The sequence below is a fragment of the Callionymus lyra genome, chromosome 9 (genome assembly GCF_982586985.1).
Source record: "Callionymus lyra chromosome 9, fCalLyr1.hap1.1, whole genome shotgun sequence".
Lineage (NCBI taxonomy): Eukaryota > Metazoa > Chordata > Actinopteri > Syngnathiformes > Callionymidae > Callionymus > Callionymus lyra.
In genome coordinates, this window is record NC_141826.1 from 13,261,011 (window position 1) to 13,282,590 (window position 21,580).

The 21,580-nt window shown below is 38.5% G+C and overlaps 2 protein-coding genes across 4 annotated transcripts in view; both read right to left on the bottom strand.

Moving 5' to 3' along the window:
- Nucleotides 1–1,813: 1,813 nt before the first annotated feature.
- LOC148071876 (glycerophosphocholine cholinephosphodiesterase ENPP6-like) lies at nt 1,814–12,583 on the bottom strand. The gene is made up of 8 exons (XM_087799526.1): nt 12,195–12,583; nt 8,318–8,497; nt 6,838–6,949; nt 6,622–6,763; nt 6,370–6,549; nt 4,660–4,797; nt 4,276–4,399; nt 1,814–3,145 (listed from the first exon to the last, which is right to left on the bottom strand). Exons 1-8 carry the CDS (start codon nt 12,430–12,432, stop codon nt 2,940–2,942), a joined length of 1,320 nt encoding a protein of 439 aa, XP_087655652.1. The 5' UTR covers nt 12,433–12,583; the 3' UTR covers nt 1,814–2,939.
- A 1,624-nt stretch (nt 12,584–14,207) lies between these two features.
- LOC148071877 (storkhead-box protein 2-like) overlaps nt 14,208–21,580 on the bottom strand; it is a 35,149-nt gene continuing 27,776 nt past the window's right edge. For all 3 annotated transcript variants that reach the window (XM_087798429.1, XM_087798430.1, XM_087798431.1), the window contains exons 3-4: nt 18,823–21,232; nt 14,208–17,928 (exon numbers count right to left, since the gene is read on the bottom strand). In XM_087798429.1, the coding sequence (XP_087654555.1) occupies nt 17,724–17,928; nt 18,823–21,232 (2,615 nt within the window). In that variant the 3' untranslated portion in view covers nt 14,208–17,723. The remainder of the gene's footprint in view (nt 17,929–18,822; nt 21,233–21,580) is intronic.

The window sequence follows — 21,580 nt, forward strand, 5'->3', positions numbered from 1 at the left end:
ACAGAATAAACTAAATTATTTAAAAAAAACTCAAAACCAACCTGTCGTTTGCGCCACAATGATAGAGATACTTTCAAGCAAATGATCACACACACAAATATAGTGCAAAGAATATATATATATATATTTAAAAACTAGTATTAATAAACTAATAAACTAACTAATTAATAAAAATAAAAATATTAACACACAAATAAGGAAAATTAAAATTTCATGAGCAGGACTGGAACCCATGAAATTTCACATCCTAAAATCTAAATCTTCCAAAAATGTGCAACACGTTACCAACTGAGTTACCAACTGAGCTAAACAACCTGGTTGTTAAATGAGAATGTTTACTATTAACTCTTAATCAAGATGTTCACTTTCTCATTAAGAACTGACAGTCTGTTGCTTTTGCGAAGTGTTGAGCTATGTAAACGTGACGTCACAGGTGAGCCTTTCGAACAGATATGACGAAATAGAACAAGATTGAACAGAACATGTAACAAGTGGGCGTGTATTTGGACTAAATGGGCGTTTCGTGTAAGTAAGTGGGCGTGTCATGTGAGTACGTGGGCGTGTCTTTGGACTAAGTGGTCCAGAGATGATGATAAACGCGTCAGGATGCTGATTCTGAAGTCTAGCTGTCATTGCGTGGAACTTCTCACAGGAAGATGGAGCACTCGGAGGAATGTAAACACACAACATAATCACGTGACTGAACTCACATGGTAGATAGTATGGGCGCAAGCTGACAGCCAACGGTTCTAAATCCTGACAACGCAAGACTTTCTTTACAGTAACATGTCCCGGGCTACACCAAACGTTTATTTTCGTACATGATGAGACCTCCTTCTTGGCGCTTCCTGCAAGTGTGTGTGTCTCTGTTCGCTCTGACGGTGAAGCCCGGCAGGTTCACGGTAGCGTCCGGAGTCAGCTGAGTGAGCCACGTCTGTGTGAAGATCAACAAGCTGCTCTCCCGGTAGATCCGCTGGTTGTTGAGGGCAACAACATTAAATACACTAATATACGTCTTAACAATTGTGTCATCATTGTTATTATTTTTATTTCAACAATGCAGAAAACTTAATAATAGGACATTCAAAATGAAATGATATCTTATCAAACTTTTTTTTAATAATGTACACGTTTTTAACTCACTGACTTGCTGAAAAGTATAAAATACGTAGACCTAAAGAAATGATTGTTAACCATTTCTTGATTTTTTTTTAACGTCTGCACAAGTTTTAAATTACATTTTTGAACAAACTTAAGTAAAATACTATAACGGTCATTGTTTTGCATGTTACTGTTCCTTTAAGACTGAGGAAGACTAAGTCTTACTGTAAGACGTAACTTTGCTGATCAAGTACAATAGTATTTTCAGACCAACCTTGAGGTCAGAGCAGAAGTGAACTTCTAATAATTTTATTTTGTATGAATTATATTAATAATAACTGGCTGAAGTCTAAATATTTTTTGTTTAGGACTTTTCTTTCTTGTTTTTGTCTTTTTAATAGTATTTAAGAGGTATATACAATTCAATGAATACAATTTAAGATATACAGGTTTATTTTACTTAAATCTTTTAATTATTTAAATCTAGTTTTCTTTTTTACTTGTGTTTTTAGTTTTTCCACATCATATCATGGCTCTTTTGGCTCCTTTCTTCTGACTTGACGGCCCCTCACTATGGTCCAAATATGATCTTCTTTCTTTGTGATGGAATATAAATACATGTTTAGAAATATTTACAAAACAGGTTTTCACAATGAATGAATGAAGCAGACATGATTGTTGTTTAAAAGAACTGAAACATTTTAATTATTATTTCAAAGAAAAATGTGATACATTGTTTAATATTCATTGAACAATGAAAAATATAACACAGCAATATACTTATAGGAGGGAGTCTAAGATACTTCATTAACGTTTCCCTAAAATAACACAAAAATGATAACAGAATAATAGCAATTAAAATGTAATTTAACTAAAAATGAGGATATATTGAAAGAAACAAGAGTGAAAAAATCAAAACAGAAGAATAGTTAGAAGATATAAATCAAATTCACGAGATGACTTAAATGTATTTATTTAAAAATGTAGCTAAAAACATTGACATTATGTAAAATAATGTCATGGAGCACAGACCGTATACAAGTGTTTTATATGGTAAAACCTGTAGATGGCGCCATTGCTAAGGTAAATACATGCTTTTTAGCGGACAGAGCAATAACATTGAACATATTAAAAAACAGGTTACTAGCTATATATCAGAAAAATAATACATTAGAAATAAAAAGTAGTAGTAGTTTGGTTGAATCAACTTATTTCCAAGGGTGGAGATTAAGATCAGTAGAATTATGCGTTTTGAATCAAGTCTTTTTTTTTTTCAAATACACTTTGAAACACGGTCCATTACTGTTACTTCTATCGTTGAAAAAACATACACACAAAAAGTGAAAACAGTGTGTTATTGTTAATAATGATCTAATTCATTAGATTAAAAACTGTTTATGAATAAGCCAAGACAATGATGCACATGTGTCCAGCTAGCCAGGGTAACTGGACACATTAAGAGAGGCACAGACTACATTTATTTTATTTATGATTAATTAATTATTGATTTTTAAAATGTGGGAGGAAATCAGAGTGGCTACAGAGAGTGATTGTTGATAGGGAGGAACCAGATAACACTTTCTATTTTATAATCTGTTTGAAAGAACTATTTTAATTATTTATTTTATCAGGGAGAGCGCCACCTACTGCGCTCTGAATATGAGGACACTGCTTTATGAGCTTCCATACAAACCTCACATATTTGTAAATTGACAGTAAAATTATGTTTTAACACAGTGACAAGAACTGTCAACATGTAATGGATGAAAAGTGAAGTTAATTTGGCCGACCACGTGTGACGCTCTTCTAAAAAAAAGGCGTCACATGCAGTTTGTATTTTAACCCCACGCTGCCAGCAGAGTCGCCAACAAACCGACGAACACGCTCCACATCTTCACCGATGGAGAGACAGAGCCGTTCAGGAGGTACTGCACCCGAGACCAGGAGCCGTTGTTGGGCAAGGGTTCCACCTCCAGGGTCTGGCACATGAGGTTGTAAACGTCCACGGATCGTATCGGAGCCGCCTGGAAATTCTTCTTGAAATCTAAATGAAGCAGAAGTGAGGATTAATGAACTCTAAAATCGATTATTTTTCTTTGAGGTTTCATGTCTTTAAGGAGAAAATAATAAAGAGACAAGCAATAAAATGTTGACATTCTTTTACACTTAAACATTAACTTAGCCCGTGAGAGAGAACATTTACAGCAGAACACAGATCTTTAAAGACACATGGCTTCAAATTCAGCTGAATTGACCTTCACCCTCAGTCATAATGTAGCCTAGAATGTTTAACACAGCAGGAATTTACAGAGATTACATATATTGACTCAACATTGTCTGTGAATCAATTTTAAAAGGTGAGTTAGTTAGTTTTCTACTCACTCTGGTGTCGACTAAGAGATGAGATCATTTTCAAAGGAATCCGTTCTTTGTATTTATATGCCGAAATGTATGTTCATGCTAATGCTAATATAGCGACCAGCACTCACTTTTCTTCCTCCAAAAAGACACTAAAAAACATCATTATAACCTCCATACTGCTCGTCTATAACGTCCATCTTGTTTTGAGACTCGACATGAGGAATTGTTAAGAAATAAATTACATAAATCTGTATAAAGCTTGTTTCTAGTGAGAGATCCCAGGTTTATAGCCTAAATCTTGTGTGTTTCAATAAGGGTGTTTTTTCCCAAAAAATGTCTCATGTTGATTCTTGAATACAAGATGGTCATTACAGACAAGCAGTATGGAGGTATTTCTATCTTTTTAGGTAGGGGTGTAAGAAAATATTGATTGTAACAATATATCCTGTTGCCTATTTCTTTGTTGTAAAACCCAGAAAAAGTCTTTGTTCAAAAGAAACAATATATATCGATGTTCCTACAGTATCGCTAACCCATTTTAAGTGTGTCTTTTTGGACGATAAAGACAACTGAGCTCCAGTTGCTACACTAAAATAAACACACATTTTTGTCAATAATTTAAAAAAGGAACAGATTACTCTGAAAATAATACCAACCCTTTACTCGACATGAGGGTGAGTAGAAAATGAGCACATTTTGGGTGAACTAACCCTTTAAGAAGAAAGCTGTGGAAGAGTCCGACTTTAACGTCACTCTCTTTGTTTAAAAACGTATCATCTGAATAAAGTCAATATGAGGCAACAATGTTCTCACCGGGTCCTGACGCCAGGAAAAATCCCCTCATGTCCATGAACTCGTTATCATAGCCGTGCCAACCGTTCTGCCAGGCCTTGGCCTCACCAGAGGAGTTTTTCCAATACGGGAGTGACGCCTTATTCTGTGGAGAGAGAGAGAGAGAGAGAGAGAGAGAGTGACTGAAAAGAGCATAATCATCTGAAATATTCACTCCTTCAACATAGATGTATTCGTTGCATTTCTTGTTTTAAAATGAATTTGAAAAAAAAGTTAAAATCTAAAGATATTGATAATATCTACAGTACTTTGCTGCATCGATGTTTAATTGGTTTTGTCCTGACAGTGCAAACTCTTCAGATCACAAAAATCATGAGGATGAAAACCATAAAAAAAAAACATTACCTCAGCTATAAACCAGCCAAGATCAGCCAGCAACGTCAGCGGAGCAACAAACTTTCCTCCTTTGTAGTGGAAGCGTTCAGGGATGTCTTTCTGGGCGTAGACCTTCATGTTTGGGACAGAAGCTAGAGCGGCGCGAACCTGTGGGAACACATGGATCTGTTTGACTACAGTCAAACTCAGGTCAACCAGGATATAGAGACACCGGTATTTCTTGTAACTTGATCTTTAAGGTCACAGATGTTTCAAGCATCCGCAACTGACTCCTACTTTTATTCCCTCATCGACCTAATCTGTATCATAAAATCCTCTGATAGCAGTTCCATGTTATCAATGCAAACACCTCAGTCAGATGAACCATCTGTCCCACACAGATATCCTGGTTTGTTATATAGGCTTGTTAAGGCAGATCTAAGATCCTATTTGAGATAGTCATGTTGATGATGTAGGGAATTAAAATAAGAAAATGTATCATTTTAATGGTTTCCTCCCATAGTCCAAAACATACTGAGGTTGATGGAATACCCTACATTTTCTGTTGGTGTAACTGTGTGTATGAATAGTTGTGAGTCAACAAAAAAAAAAAAAAATGAATTGAGTTTGAGAAAAAGAAGAAGCTAAATGAATGAAACTACAATGGTCCCTTGTTTGTTGTGGGGGTCCTGTTCTGACATAGCAACATAGACGTAGAATTCAAATACAGTAATGTAACCACCAACCAGCCAATTAATAGAGTATTGTAAAGAACCAAATCATGGGAAGTCACAGATTTTTAGGCACCTTAAGTAAGAAGGATGCGGTAATTTTAGCCTCTAAAAGTTCTGTTTGTTTTCAAGCTTTCCTGCTATTCAACGTAGAACCTGTTAGTAACAGTTCAAGCATTTTAAAGCAGATTGCTAGAATAAATATGCAGTACTGAGCAACAAAAAAAAAAATCTATGAAACTGTGAGTCTGCAGAAGGTGAACCGAGTTTTCATGGTGGACAACTTTCTACTGCAAGAGTCTTTGGGGCACTTCTAAGAGGTGGATCAACATGAAGCTGAAGCTGATGGATCTATTTCAGGAACAGGCTGAAATAAATGTTGTCTGTGTATATTGTAACTGTAAACTCTAAAGTCTTCTTTCATCTCTCCAATGATAATGTTTGTGTGTGAGTCACAGTTCAACACTTTCAACAACCAAAACATTTTTATCTGTGCAGGCTTTTCCTTGATTTTCTGAGACTCTTATGTTTGTCTGTGTGTTGTTTTGACCTTTTAAGTATTTATTTTAGTGGGTATATTTTTTTATTGTTTAAGCGCTTTGTGACCCTGGTCTTTAAAAGCGCTCTATAAATACTATTACTTACTTACTTACACTTCAGTCCAATTCCTCCCTATTCTCCTCCATGTTAACAATACAAACTTTATTTTCTTTACCATTTAAATTGTATTCATCATCTCCCGACTTAAATCATCAGCTGTTAGATCTGAGATGTCATGTGAAGACTTGGCAAGTCCTCCACATTCCAGTCGTGGTCCTGGTCTCAACTTTCCGGTCTAAATACGGACATCAATACTGAAGGGACTTCGCTGGCGGAGAGTATTATGAGAAGAGCACCCCACCCTGATCTCGGAAATTAAACAACGGAACTCTAGGTTTGTGACCCGGCTGTAGAAATGTGCTGCTTATAGGAAAATGCTGAATACAGTAAATTGAGTTTTAAGTCTTACCGATTCCAATTTGCCTGGTTTCGGCCAAAGATTGACCACTGGTCCTCTGTCCATCATCTTAAGAATGTCAACCATGTTGATGTATTTATCCAGTTCAATGACCTTTTCCATCCACTTTAGGTTTGTCATGCCGTGGTCAGAGAACATCACGACATTGATCTTGTCCATCATGTTTTTATCCTGGAGCAGAAACACATCAACTTTAATGGTATCATTTGAATTCAGCAATCGATCAGAGCGGTTTCTACTCACTTTGATCTGGCGGTTGAGAACCTGGATGCCAGTGTCTAGCTCTTGCAAGGCTGCTTTAAGCTGAGGGGAGTCTGGGCCAAAGTGATGGCCCTCCACGTCGATTTTCTCATAATATATCGCTGCCATTTCTGCTTTGCCAGAACTATTGCAATGAGCCAAACACAAGATTGATGCACATGGAACTAAAATATATAATGAATGAACTTTGTTTATTACCCGAGGATGTAGAGAGAATCTTCAATTGAACGAGTGAATTGATCAAGGGAGGGGTTGTAGATGTATTTTTCACATAATGATGGTCGAACACCCAAGATCTCCACCTCACAGCCTGAACACATAACCAAGATCATCACTACAAATGTCCAACATTGTTGTTCTATATGCCTGGATTACTCTCATAACGTACATAAAACTACAGTTCTGCTGGATTACTAACAATTGAAAAAATTGAAAAAAGGTTGGCTTTGATTTCCTCACTATATTATAATAATGGAATGCATTACGATGCTTCTGTACGACAAAATAACTATATATACATTGTGTTTTGTACAGAAACTTAGCAATAAATCTAGCTCCATCTTTTATTTTTATAGATTCTGTTAGTATAACAATTTTCAGATTGTTCAATCCGGTGAAGAACTAGGGGTGTCTATTGGCAAGTATCTGACAATATGATGCGTATCACGATAAAGGGACAACACGTGATATATTATGATATTGTAGGAATAAGAATTTATTATTAGTATTGTCGATTACTTGACTTTAGTGTTGCAGGATGTACAGCTTTCAAGACTCTTGACAAAGTCGTAACTGCTTTCATTTTGATTTGACACCAAAATACGTCCAAACATCAGTTTTAAAAGCTGCTCGAGTCGACTGTATCCTCTTGTGCTCAGTCATGGCTGAGATCTCGCAGGATTTAGTTTAGCTGCTAAGGTTTTAATGACCGGAAGATTAATTGCAATACAAAAGTGAACAGATACTGTGAATATAACTTAATTTTATATATATATAAATATATATATTAAAATATTTAAACCATAAAAGAATGAACTCTAAGCCGAAAAACAAAAGGAATCAATTATCAATCAATATTTTTTCGACACCCTTAATTAGGACACAAGTATGCAAGATGCAAACTGTGGGACATTTTTTTGAGAAAATGTTTTTTCATAACCACAGGCTTGGCGTTCAAATGAAAGGTGATCATAGGTCAGGGTGACCCCTTGCAAAAAAACGTTCCATCTCCCTCTTTAAAACTCTTCTAAAAAGTAATATGCTATTGGGTGCATTTTCTTCTTCCTCTGTCAAGTTAAAAAGGAGATTCATTTGTTTGCCTTGACATGCACTAGGCAGGGCTCCAGACATCCGGAAGGAATATTAAACAGTATACTTACTGTATATAGAAATAAAATAAAATGTTACCCTGCCAAAGGCAACGGGAAGAAAGCTATTGGCTTAATGTAATTTAAAAAAAAAAGATTTATACGAGTACATTTCCTCAATATTAGATGGGGTTAAGATGTTAAGTGCAGACTACAATATTTACAGAGGGAAGTTGTATTTTGTAAGGTATTAGGTTTGTTTTAAATCAGCAAAACTCTCGCTCTTGCTGCAGAAAGTGGTCGAGTCTTGCAGAGCTTTTTTGTTCACTTTGCTTCATTTCATGCAGAAGATAGAGGTCCACTGTGCTCACCTGGCCAGTAATACATGTGGACATTCTTCTTCTTCTTCTGGAGGGTCACCCATAACGGCTCCGACCCGTCCCACCACAGAGGCAGCGTGCTCTCCGGATTCGTCCCGATCAGGAACTCTTTCTTGGAATCTTTATCCCACATGTAGTTTCCGATCATCTGGTGAACATCACAGTGGCGACCTGGCAGAGATAAAGCATCATGATAAGGAGGTCACGCACCAAACCTGCAACCAAGGGTCGAGGAAATCAAACCATTTGATACGCTACTTGAATTTAGAAAGAAAAAAAGCCTGACTGCTCCAGGTTCTATTCAAATTCAGTTGAGTCCCCACTAAACAATAGAAGGATTTAGCTTAAGACCAGTGGCCTGAGCGTGAAAGCCTTGTGGATGAAACACACGGATCAGCACATCCTCAGCTTTGGGGCAGGATCCAGAGCTCATATCCCATTGGCCAGGAGGGACTATTGTTTTAGGGATCCATAACAAGGGAAACAGCTGCATACACGCAATCTTTAACACACAAACTTCAATTCACTACACACAGAACATCATTTATCCTGCTCGCTCAGCCATTGCAAACTCAACTAATGCTTACAACTTTTTCTTGCAATGTTTTAGAGACAAAATGGTAATCGAGGTAAATCTTCCAAGGGTTGTGGTTACAATGGCATTTTTAATTTGTTTCAAGAAATATGGTGACTTCTTTTGCCTGAGGATGGGGAAGTTTTTATGTAGCCTGCACAGCCTTTTTTAATTCTTATCTCAAGTAAATAAACTCAGCAGAGCCCATTATATGAAGCAGAGTATAGACTAGTGTGCTTATTTTGCTTTGGCCTCTTCTATATATATATATATATATATATATATATATATATATATATATATATATATATATAATAAGTGTGTATTGTATTTTTTTTTTTTAGAAAACCTAATTTGTTATCAAGCAGAAAAGACTATAAGCTGTTATTTAACTTGTTAAAATAAACTTTTTTGCTCTGGCTTGAATTCAGCGTTTGAAGGACGTCTGACAAACTGTCTGTGGCTCTTGGACTCCAAAAAAACATTTTTACTTTTACTAGTTCACAAAATATTACTCCATTCATATTAGGCCAGTCAATGTGCTCTTTAGCAAATTGTTACCAAATCGGGACACATCTTTTTTTTTTCAACAATGGGACTTTGCGAGGCCTTCATGCTGGTCGCTTGGCTTCACATAGACTCACAGTCCATCCAGATCTTCTTTGATCCTCTTGGAGCGGATCCTTGGCTAAGCCTTTTAGCCATTTTGGTTATTTTGCGATCCATTCAAATAGTCGTTTTTTCTTTTTCTTCCTCGCATTTCTGGTTTTGGCTGCCATTTTAAAGCGTTTTATATCATTTTAGCTAAAACAGCCTATCAATTTTACGTCTTTTATTCATTTTTTAATCAAATAATTCTCTTCATCTGAACAGTGTCTTGAACGACCCAATATTAGTCTGTTTTCCAAGGACGAATACACAGTCAGCATATGCAGCGTCAGTTGCCTTGATCTATTAATAAAGGCCACCATTATTTCTTTCACGTAAACACTTGAACTCAGCACTGCTATTTTTTTTAACACGCCTCTTCTTGTTAGTGATTTGGTTTCACAGAATCAGACGTGTGCATATGATGACTGTTGGGTCTACTTTGAGTGTTGAAGTTGAAATTCTAACAATAACAGCAGTTAATCTTGCTAATGCTGTGATTATTTTGAACACAACTGTAGACTGTATATGTATATACATAATGTTCACTTATTTCTACTTCAAATACAAAATGGATGAGGATATAAGTCGTGAGTTTCCCGAATAAATGACATGCATGAATAGAAGCATGAATAAATGACTGAGGAGAAGGAAAAACAAAAGTCTATTTTGAGCGTCCATTCATGGGTCATTTTTTTTAATCTACTAAAAAGTTGTTTAGAGAAGCAACAATTGGGGGACGAATTACTCACGGGTGAGTAGACTTCTGGTCCGAGTCCAGCTATTGTAGATAATTAGATTACTATTAGTAATTAGTGCAGAAGTGCTGAGTCATCTTTCTGCATGACTGCATCGTATAAAACAACAAAAACTGAGTGGATTTCATTGTTATTCTTCTTTCACTTGCTTCACTCAACTTTACTGTGAAGTCCAGATGCCCATCTCCATTTGACACAACTAAGATTCTGGATGGATGAATAGATGCTTTGAACAACATCTCAAGACCTTTTTTATTTGTGCAGGCTTTTCCCTGATTCTCTGAGACTCCTGTGTTGTTCTCTGTGTTGACTTCACCTTTTAAAGTATATATTTTATTGAGTATTGTTTTGATAATTGAAGCGCTTTGTGACCCTGGTCTGGAAAAGCGCTTTATAAATACTAATTACTTACTGACTTAAATTTAAATTCCTTGGTAGTCCAAGGCCGTCTCCATTATTGCTACAAAGTACTTCTAAAAACAAACTCCATTAACATTTATGAAGTAGGATAAGAGCTGTGACTGGTACAGTTCACATGCCTACTGCGGTATGTTTGGACACATGTCTGCTGAAGAAGTGAATCTGAGGAAAAACATCGATTAAATGTTCATCACTGATTAACACTTGTGCAAACAATCTCTCCTAAATACAAACACACTGGAAAAATCCTGTCGCACTGATAATACACGCGCTAAGCTGCAATATTCAATGTTAAAATTTAACTTACAGTATATGTGATAACCCCATTTTATTGAGCTACTCGTGATAATACATATAAAAGCCACGCTTGTCAGTCTTGTCAACCCGATGATTCCAGTTTTATTGTCTAAACCACTGCCACAACAAAGGAGCCGCTGGCGTTATAAAATGATAAACATTATCATTATTAGTTTATTATGTAAATATACTCGAGTACTGGACTTCGGTTCCATCTTTTGGTTGAATTTTATTTTTGAGGAAAGGCTCTACCGGTACTCCATTTACTTGAAATATTGTTCTTTCAAAGTATATATTGCCATGTATAAATGCAAATTACAGTTCAAGTCAAAGTTGGAGCTAGCAACAGGTTCATCTTAAATAATGAAATATTTACCGTAGTATACATACTTTCTTCAGATATTAATGGTATATGTAGTTAGAGGCACAAATCCAACAAACCGGGTCTGAACTTGTAAATGTAGGTAATAACCGTTTCATTGGAAATGAAGGAGTGAGAAATGTTGAAAAGTATTGCATGCAAGTATTCTTTAAAACAAGTACATGTGATTAATATTCAATTAAAATACCTTTACGTTGAGGTAAAAATATAAATATCTATAAATGTTAAAGTGCAACAATAAACACAATTTCAAATATGTTTTTAAGGTATTTTTACTTAAACAAATAATGGAAATATGCTGTTTATGTGTGTATATATATATATATATATATATATATATATCAATGCTAAAGCTAACTCCCTCTCTTATAACTCCAATGTATGTATATATATATATATATAGCATATTTTCATTCTTTGTTTAAGTAAAAATACCTTAAAAACATATTTGAAATTGTGTTTAATGTTGCACTTTAACATTTATAGATATTTATATTTTTACCTCAATGTAAAGGTATTTTCATTGAATATTAATCACATGTACTTGTTTTAAAGAATACTTGAATGCAATACTTCAACTTTTCAACTTCCTTAAACCTCAAACAGTAACCAATAAATATAACATTTAAAATTAAGTTAAAAAATAAATAACATTTTTAAATGAATGTTTGTACTGTATATTTATATTGTAAATATGAGGATTTAAAAAAAAAAATACTTCATGATATTAAATATTCCCAAAACAACGATAACAAAGTACGTGGTCACCGTGAGTGACCCGGTCTTCACCTGTCATGAGAGTGTAGTAGTTCGGGTAGGACAGACTCGGGAAGTCCGGGGTCACGTAGTCCACCTTCACGCCGCTCTCCACCAGCTGACGGAACCCCGGGAGATCCCTGAGGTCGTCCAGGTAGTCGTGACGGAATCCATCGATGAGGAAGACGAGCAGCGGCCGAGCAGCGACCATCTGCAGCAGCGACAGGAGCAGCAGAAGTGGCGGGAAGAGCGCGAGCCTCCGTGTGGTCATGATGGCGCCCGAAGAAGAAGAAGAAGAAGAAGAAGAAGGAGACGCTTTGACAGACGCTTAGGAGGAAAAAAGTGATGGAGGAGGAGTGGCGACGAAGATGGAGTGGAACCCCAAGCCGGGGTGGAGCTAATCCAGTTGAAGCTGGACCGGATTGGCTTCAAAACCAAAAAAAAGGGGGTGAGTCTCTGAAGGAGGATAAATGACAATCAAATCTGACGGTCATATCGATGCTAAAGCTAACTCTTATAACTCCAAGAGTATTTGTTTAACTTTAACAACACACGCACGATGACGTCACTATACCCACAATGCCAGCTTCTTCAGGAGGAGCTGTCAATCATCATAAATGGCACGTAATTCAAGTTTTACCAACGAAAATGACCCAAAACAGACCCTCCAACTGCACCCTCAAACCCCGAAATACATAAACAAATAAATCTTTTATGTCATTTTCTACCTCTTTATCCCTTACAGGGGTCACAGGGGAGATTTAGAGCATATCCCAGTATCATAGGGCGAGAGGCAGGGGACACCCTGGACAGGATGCCAGTCTTCTGCAGGGCACACACAAAGACAGACAACCGTTCACACACTATCTCATATTAATAATGGACAATTTTCCCAAAAAGTTCTCAATCCACCTCTGTATGTTTTTTGACTGTGGGAGGAAACCGGAGTACCTGGAGTAAACCCACGCAACATGGGAAAAACATATAAACTCCACACAGAAAGGTCACAAGTTGGCTCGGCCTGGAAGTGAACCAGCAACCTTCTGGCTGTGACCATATGTGCGTCAAAAACAAATAAATGTAAAAAATAGTTAAAAGTTAAAATGTATATGTTCACAGAATTAAGGATGTTCTGCGACAATAATTAAATCAGAAGTTATAAGTGCGATATTTGTTTTATATATAAAGTTGTGTAGTGTATTTATTTATTTTATTTATTTATATTTGTCATGTATCGTGCTTTTTTTTTTTGTAACAAATATCATTCCTCAGTTACAATTTTATTATGAAACTATACTACTGTTTTTGAATTTCTATTAAATGTATGTAATTCCATTTTTTTAATGGTATATGTAGTTAGAGGCACAAATCCAACAAACCGGGTCTGAACTTGTAAATGTAGGTAATAACCGTTTCATTGGAAATGAAGGAGTGAGAAAAGTTTAAAAGTATTGCATGCAAGTATTCTTTAAAACAAGTACATGTGATTCATAATCAATTAAAATACCTTTACATTGAGGTAAAAATATAAATATCTTTTTAAGGTATTTTTACTTAAACAAAGAATATGCTGTTTATATATATATACAGTATATATATATATATATATATATATATATACATATACATATATACATATACATATACATATATATATATATATATATAATTTATTTACCTCAAACAGTCACCAATAAATATAACATTTAAAATTTAGTTAAAAAATTAATAAATGTTGACATTTGTTACATTTTTAAATGAATGTTTGTACTGTAAATTTTTGTTTCCAGGGGAAATTTTAATATAAACATTATATAATACGTTTAAGAATTATGTCTCCCATTATTTAATTTATTATTCCAAACATTTTTAAATATTTGAGCGTACAAATAAAATGTAAATAAATCAAAAACCGAGTAGTTAAAATGAGGAGTAAAAAGTTGCATATATTTTGTAGTTTTTAGTAAAGATAAATGAATGGAGGAGTGACCAGGAACCAGCAAACGGCATAAATAAAGAAAGACGTAATCAAACAAGACAACGATGTTATAAACAAACATTGTTATTTTATTATCTTAAAAAGTAACACAATCCCCATAGGGTATCACGTACACTACAACAACGGTAACACCAGTACTAACATCAAAAGGGACTTTCTGATATTATAGACATTTTTAAAAAATCCCTCTTTTTATTGTTTAAATTATTTTTACTAGGCATGACAGATAAACATCATTTACAGGTATGACTTACTGTCACCATTTGAAACAATGTTATTGTTGAACCTCAATTGTTAGAAACCACCACCACTGATGTTAAGGGAAGACATTTCATGGACTGTCAGTGTAGAAAAGGGGGATGGAAGGTTTTGAAGGAGTGTTACAGCGAGGAAGGGCCGGGTCGATGGAGGTCCACTGGGGGGCGGTGTAAATGGGGCGAGGGTTGGAACCCCTATGATCTCCACCGGACACTTTAGAACGGTCGTATTTCTCAGCTGGGAAAGGGGTTCAAATTCAAAAGAAGATACTCCTAAGAGTATAATAAAAATGGGTTTTCGTACCAATTTAGTCACAACTTAAATCTTTAATTTAAAATAAACTTCAGGTTGGCTAGAGAAGTTCATTTTAAACTAGCTTTTTTTTTCTGTACCCCTTCATGATCCGATTTCTACAAGTGCAGTTGAGGAAATATGACGTCCAGAAGTGTAAGGTGGAACGACCATATAACAATTCAGCCCCTAAAATTTTCTTGTAAGATTCTCTTGCCTTGAACACTATTTTTTCACGAGTTTTAATTTACCCCCTTTTTTTATTTATACTTTGTTACCGTCTACTTTTTTTCTTTTAAGGTTCAGTGTTTCAACAGCGATGCCAACCGTTGGCAACTAACTCCTCAGAAGTTCCCGTCCTTAAGGACGTACAGTACGTCGCCTAGTATGGACGACAACTTTTGTTTTTCACCCAATAATGCAAAAAAGAAAATTGCACAATGATTATGGTTCATAATCATCCGAACAGTCTTTGGTGTACAGCGTTGTTCTGTTGGCTCATTCAGGTTACTCGACAATCAACTTTATTTCTCTGTGTCACGGGTGATATCTTTTATTTTCACATGGATTAAAGAACTCCAGAGAAGTGAGGTTGCCAACAATTAGTGCAAGAATCAGGGAGGGAAAAATAAAAATGCAACTACTGGACGTTTAAAATAAAAGTACAGGGTGTCCCTTTGGGATCAGGAGAAATAACAATTAATAAGATTATTTTTTGGACACACATCTTTTATTTTTTAATTTTAAAAATGCTATATGTGTATAAAAACATGTGTTTTGCATTTATATTTATTGTGGGCGTACCCCAATACAAATAATTCCTTTTCCTTTTAGTTTTTGTTTCATTGAACATCAGGTAAATTCAAGAAAGCAAAAAATAAATTACACATTTTAAGTAATTATTAATGAAATGATGCAGATCTTTCGGCACATCCTGTATTTTTATTCAAAGCCCATTTTATGACTGAAAATATGAGACATATTTCTGCAAACTCCAGATTAATCTACTTAAGTCGAAGGGGGGGTGGGGGTCTTGAAGGCCTGGATTGACTGCTGGGGCGGGTGGGGGCTTCTACCAGCATATACCAGCAGGGGGCGCGCGGTAATGAGGGAGGACGGTTGGATGGACCATCATGTTCCATATCAGAAGAAGCCGTGAATGTGAGCAGAGGAAAAACAACAGGGGAGTCCAGCACTTTGATGTGTGTTAAATCCATGTGTGTGTGTGTGTCTGTGTGTGTGTGTGTGTAAGTGTGTAGACATTCACAGGCTCGAGGCTGATGACAGTCTGATTGTAGAAAGGTCGGGCTGTGTTTTTGCTTTTGTGGAGGTAGTTGTAGAGACGCCTGTAGGACAACCACACTGGGATGACTGACAGATTCCTGAGCCAATAGGAGGACAAGGTCTCGGGAATCGAAAACCTTGCCCGAAACCGTATGGGGGGCTCAGGGCTCTCTGCGAGCAGTTCAGTTCAGTGTCAGACCACCGCTCGTCCGTCTTCACGTGAATGCATCTTTGCCTGTTCGCTCTCCGTGTCACACCGATCTAGCTCACCTAAATGCTTCATAGAAGGGAATACATGGCCATTGGTGAAACGTATGATACAAGCAGCCAGTTAATACTATATTTCAACTATATCATCACTCTTAATAATGATTATCGTCGTGGCCGTCCCAGGCCACAATACATCTTAGCACCAGGATCGAACACTCAGGGGTTTTTTGATGAGACAAACTGGATGAGATGGGCGTGATCAAAACAAAAAAACAGGTCCACTTCCCAGCCGTTTGTGTGGAGATGTGCTTTTCGCTGCTATTGGTGATTCTGCATTTGTACTCTTTTTTTTTCACTGGTTGGTGTCAGCCTTCATTTGGGCTGAGATCCACTAGAGGGCGCAACAACGTGTTCAGGTGAGGTGAACCGTTTTTTTTGCCAAACTTATAAAAGGCCACATAGTATTTGGTCATTAACCCTACATATTCTGGGATGTAAGTGTGCAAAAATTGTGTGTAACTCAGGCCTGAATTTGCAAGATTGACGCATGATCCAATTGTCTGCTGGAAGTGACTCCAGTCGAACGTCACGCCTCAATAAACACAACATGTTGAATGGGTTTACTGTGCGGCGGTACGTCAATAATGGCTACATTCAGGAGATACACACACTGGACACTGGAGGCGTGTCACGATAGTCAAGATAATTTGGTTTAAATGGCGAAAGCATTTCTCAGTTCCATCATTAGCAATTGTCTCTGAATGGCAAAGTTTGAAAGCAACTAGTTACATGTACTTATGTTACTGTAATTTAGTCATTATTGTACTTTTAAAAGTATTCATTAATAATGTTTTGATATTGGTACCATTTTCTGAACCAACATTATAGTAGCAGTAGTTGGACTACGCAAGAAAAAACCTCAACAACCAGAGTTCATAGGGACATTTTTTTGGGGGACGAGCAAATGTTCTTGTATTTAAGATAAATTTAATCGTGATGGTACCTTTATTCAAGTAGCATACTGTAGTGGTCTTTTCACCTCCGCTGAATACTCAGAGAAACAGTCTTTAGTGTGTAATTGAACGTCCCTTTAAGGTGCAAATGCAGACGCTACCACTAGAGGGAGCCACACTGCTCGAGAAGCTGGGACTGAGTGGAAATGACATGACCTGAGATTACAGATTATGCGAACATGTCACACACGCACGCACCTTTTTCACTCACACAAACATACAGAGAACAAAAAAACAGCAGTGTGTAAACTAGAGTGTGTAGAATGACAGGATGAGTCTGCCCAGTGGCATGGTGAGAGAAATATTCCTGGTGGTCTTTACTTCTTTCTTCTTTTGATTGTGTGTGTGTGTGTGTGTGTGTGTCTGTGTGTATGTTAACAGCTAGAGTTCCACAGCGGGCCCGTGGCAGCTCCACTGATCAGTCTGTAAGTCTTAAGGTGTTAACAGTCCTTGAGGTGGGACTACCCTTGGGGCACGTTTGAGCTCCACGCAATCTTTGAGACGCCTCTAGACGCTGGTGATTGACGCCAGGCAAGCGTTGGGCTTCTGGAGTTTCTCCGGTTGGGTGCCCGCGGGTTCAGGGATGGCGCGGAAGGTGAAGGGAGGGCCATTGCCAGTCGTCATACCGAGGTGTCCGGGGCTCAGTGCCAGGTTCTGCCGACGGTTACTCTCCACAATGGAGGACGTGTTCGATGCCAGGCTCTCCCTGGTACTGCAGAGGGGGGAGATAAAAAGTATATCTTAAACCAAAACGCCTTTACTTACTCAATAATATTTTATTTATATATGATTCTTTATAAGGTGTATGGTAACACAGATCTATTAACTTATAAATATCTGAAAACTATCTCACAGGGCCTTCCCTACTTTTTCCATGTTAAAACTTATATCCTTAGCAAAGTATAAAACTCACAACACAATTAGGTTCAGACTTCCGAGGAATCTACTATGTATTAACTTGTACAGTAGTAATAATAATAATATTGGGTTAAAAAAAAAAATTCATAAATCAGGGAATTAAAGAACAAACACTTTCTTTACGCAAGTTATTTTTTAAATAAGCAGCATTTTAAGTGAAGCAGCCTTACTTAACTTATTGACGTGATGTGCTAAAAAGATTGATGACCTATTAAGAAACTGACTGAGGAAAAAAGGTTCGATATTTTGTTTGTTTAAAATACACTTTTGTTTCATTAAAAGAAAGGTTCTAGAGGCATTATTAAGGCACTATTGCAAATAGTAGGATTTGGTTTGACGCCGATGCTACATAATTGACCGGGAGAGGGCGCCAAATACACAGGACCCATTTTCCACATCTTGCTATTGTTGTTGTTGTTTACCTTTTGTGGGATCATGTGTCTAATATTTTCCTTTTAAACTACTGTATTGTGAATTATGTCACTAAGCTAGAGACACCTTAAAATATTTTTTTTAAATAAAAGCTTGATTCAACATGATCTCTTTTATTCTACTTTATAATTACTCACAAATATGAATCAGAAATAACTGAATAAAACAATTACTCTTATAATGAACTTATGTTGTTATTATCAAAGTCAAAGCAATTGTGTTTCATGCATCCACATTCAGAGTTTCCAGATCTTACCGTGGTGAGTTGAATCCACTGTCCACAGTGACCGAGCTAGAGTCCATGCTGTCCAGTCTGGCAGAATGAGCCGACTGCTGATTCTGACTGGGTTCTGGGAGGTTCTCTTTAGCACCAGGGAAGGCAAGGGTTCTTTCAAACCTCCTCTGGAGATCCCGCTCCTTCTCCCGTTCCAGCAGCCACTGCATGGTTCCTGCTCCTCCACCTCCCATTCCAGCGACACCTCCTCCAGCCTTATCGCCCTCCCCCCTGCCTTTACTTCCTCCCTCCTCTAGTTCATCATCATCCGAAACGTTATAGTAGTCGAAGGAGGCCTCAGCAGCAGTGGTCATTGGTTCAATCTCTTGTGGGACGACGGACGGTGTAGCCACCAGAGGTTTCGGAGCATCAAAGGCCTCTGGGGAATCAAGTGCGTCACAGGACGATGAAAGATTGGAGGAAGTAAGGGCAGGGGTTTTTCTCAGAGAGCTATAACCAGGTAAGGGGAGACTAGGAGGAGGTTTGAACAAAGTGTCTTTACTAAAGATCTCCTTGCGTTTCTCCTGTACACTGGAGGTACTGTGCAGAGGTCGTCCATTTGAGAGAGAGGGGTCAGGAATAGAGAGGGGTATAGGAGGCAGGCTTCCACCTTTAGGTCCAACCTTTAACAGATCTTCCTTATTGTCTTGTAGATGTGGCGTGTGTCTGTCCGTTTGCCTGTCGACGCTGCCAAGTTTTAACCCATCATGGCTACTTTTGCCGAGAGTTCCAAGTGGGCTTGGTGCTGTGAGTACCGCCTCAGAAGAACCAGAGCATTGGAAGTAATCATCAGGAGGGGCTGAAGGGGGCAGTGGTTTAGGCGAGTAGGCTGGCAAACTGTCCCTGCTCTTACACTTCTCTAAGCTTCTGCCACCTTCCAACCCAAGGGAATCCCCAGGCAGCTTGGCTGAAGGGGGAGTGGACCGAGGATAGTGAGAACTCTTATTGGCTCGTAGTGTCCCATCATCCGTGTAATACCTGCTCCTATCATCATAGTAACTTGGTGGCCCGAGTAACCCGGCACCGAGTGGTCCTTTGGAGTTGTCCATGGATCTGGAACGTTCCTTAGCCTTGTCACTGCGTTCATTCCTGGACTTCCTCTCTTGGGTGTGGGAGTGTGAGCGGTGGACTTTGGAGTGGTGTGCTGAAGGACCATGGCTTGGCTCAGGGAAAGGCATTTCCGTCCGTCGTTTTGCAAGCTCCCCAGAAACATCCCACTCAGGTGTGACAGGTAGGTGGGAGGCATCAAGGATGTTGGGGTTGCTGTGAGCCAGATGAAGGCGTGTCCGTTGCCTTTCCATGGCCAGGGCGTGTTCTCTGGGTGACCGGGCAAGTGATGAAGAATAAGCTCTATAGTCCCTATCAGCTAGATCCAAATGGGAACCATCACTAGGCTCACCACGTGATGCCCTTGTCTTGCTATGCGAGCGACTCATCTTCGTCTGGGATGGTTTCCGATGTCTGCCGCCACTCCTACGACTCCTAGAACTCTGGTTTGCCGACGAGGCTTTGCTCCTTTGAACGCGCTCTTCTTCTAGCCGCTTCATGACGGCCGTATGCCGGGCCAAATTCTCCACTGTGAGGTCAGGGTTGATTCTTCGGATTATCTCCATTTCTATATGGCGTGGAAGCTGACTCGGTGTTTCCTCATCACGTAGCGGCCACTCTTCAGGGGGGAACTGTGCAGAGAAGGTGGCCAGCTGTTTGGTCTTGTCCTTCTTAAAACTTAGACGGAACAGCTTTAAACCAAACTTCCGACTCCCCGTACCACTTCCTCCACTTACTGCCGGCTTCTCTGGCTCCGTAGTCCCTCCTCCTCCACTGCCACCACCACCACCTCCTCCTCCTCCTCGGTGTTTGGTGAGCGTGTCCGTTTTGAAGGGGAACCCGAGAGTGCTCCTGCTCTTTTCTGTGTTACCTCCTTGTTGTGGAGGTGTTTGTGGAGAATGTGGGGAGTGTGGAGACGAGTAGGCCTCCCGGTGGTCTTTGGGGGATCTGCGTTGCAGCGTGGTGTGGTGGCTAGGGGGATCTTCACGGTAAGTGTTATTGTAAAAATCCCCTCCTCCTCCTCCACTGTGGTTCTGGGAGCACTTTTGATGCGTTCTGTCTCGTACGCCACCAGAAGTCGATGGGGTGATGGTGCCGGAGAGGGGAGATGTACACTGGGTCTGCTGATGCTGTTGCTGGTTCTGTTGGTGCTGCTGTTGGTGTCGGTCAGCTGCCCGCTCATCTAAGTGGTACCACTTCGAGCTAGTTCGGATCAGGCTTGGAGTGATGAAGTAAGTCTGAGGTGTTACGATAAAGTATCCGTCTGGTGTTGGATAGATCTTCCGCTCACGGACCAGCATTCCTAGTGTGTGATGCAGAACCTCTTCCGTTGGTGTTGGGACACCTGTGGAGAACACAAGAGAAAATATATTGTCATTAAAAATATCCACTGAGATGATTTTGGAGGTGATCTGAAGCAACACCTTGGGGCAGGACATTTTGTATAAATTTGTAACGGACATGTATGGCTTTTGACAATTGCTGCTCCCACTCTGTTCCAAACAAGACTGGATATGTAACCTTAGTGATATAAAGAATAATGTCTCTGGTAGCATGGTATCTAAGACACTGATGCTCAAGAACGTCCAAGTCAGGTCACCTTCTCTTTTAAGCATTGATGCAAAACAATCTGGAATAGTTTTTCCAAACACAGAACAGAGGCTCAAAATTGTGGTTTGCGATGTAGTAGATA

Coding starts and splice junctions, on each gene's coding strand:
- LOC148071876 (XM_087799526.1), bottom strand. CDS start 12,432: ATGACCACACGGAGGCTCGCGCTCTTCCCGCCACTTCTGCTGCTCCTG. Junction 8,498..12,194: donor CTACTACACTCTCATGACAG/GTGAAGACCGGG, acceptor TATCTCTGCCAG/GTCGCCACTGTGATGTTCAC. Junction 6,764..6,837: donor GATTCTCTCTACATCCTCGG/GTAATAAACAAA, acceptor TCATTGCAATAG/TTCTGGCAAAGCAGAAATGG.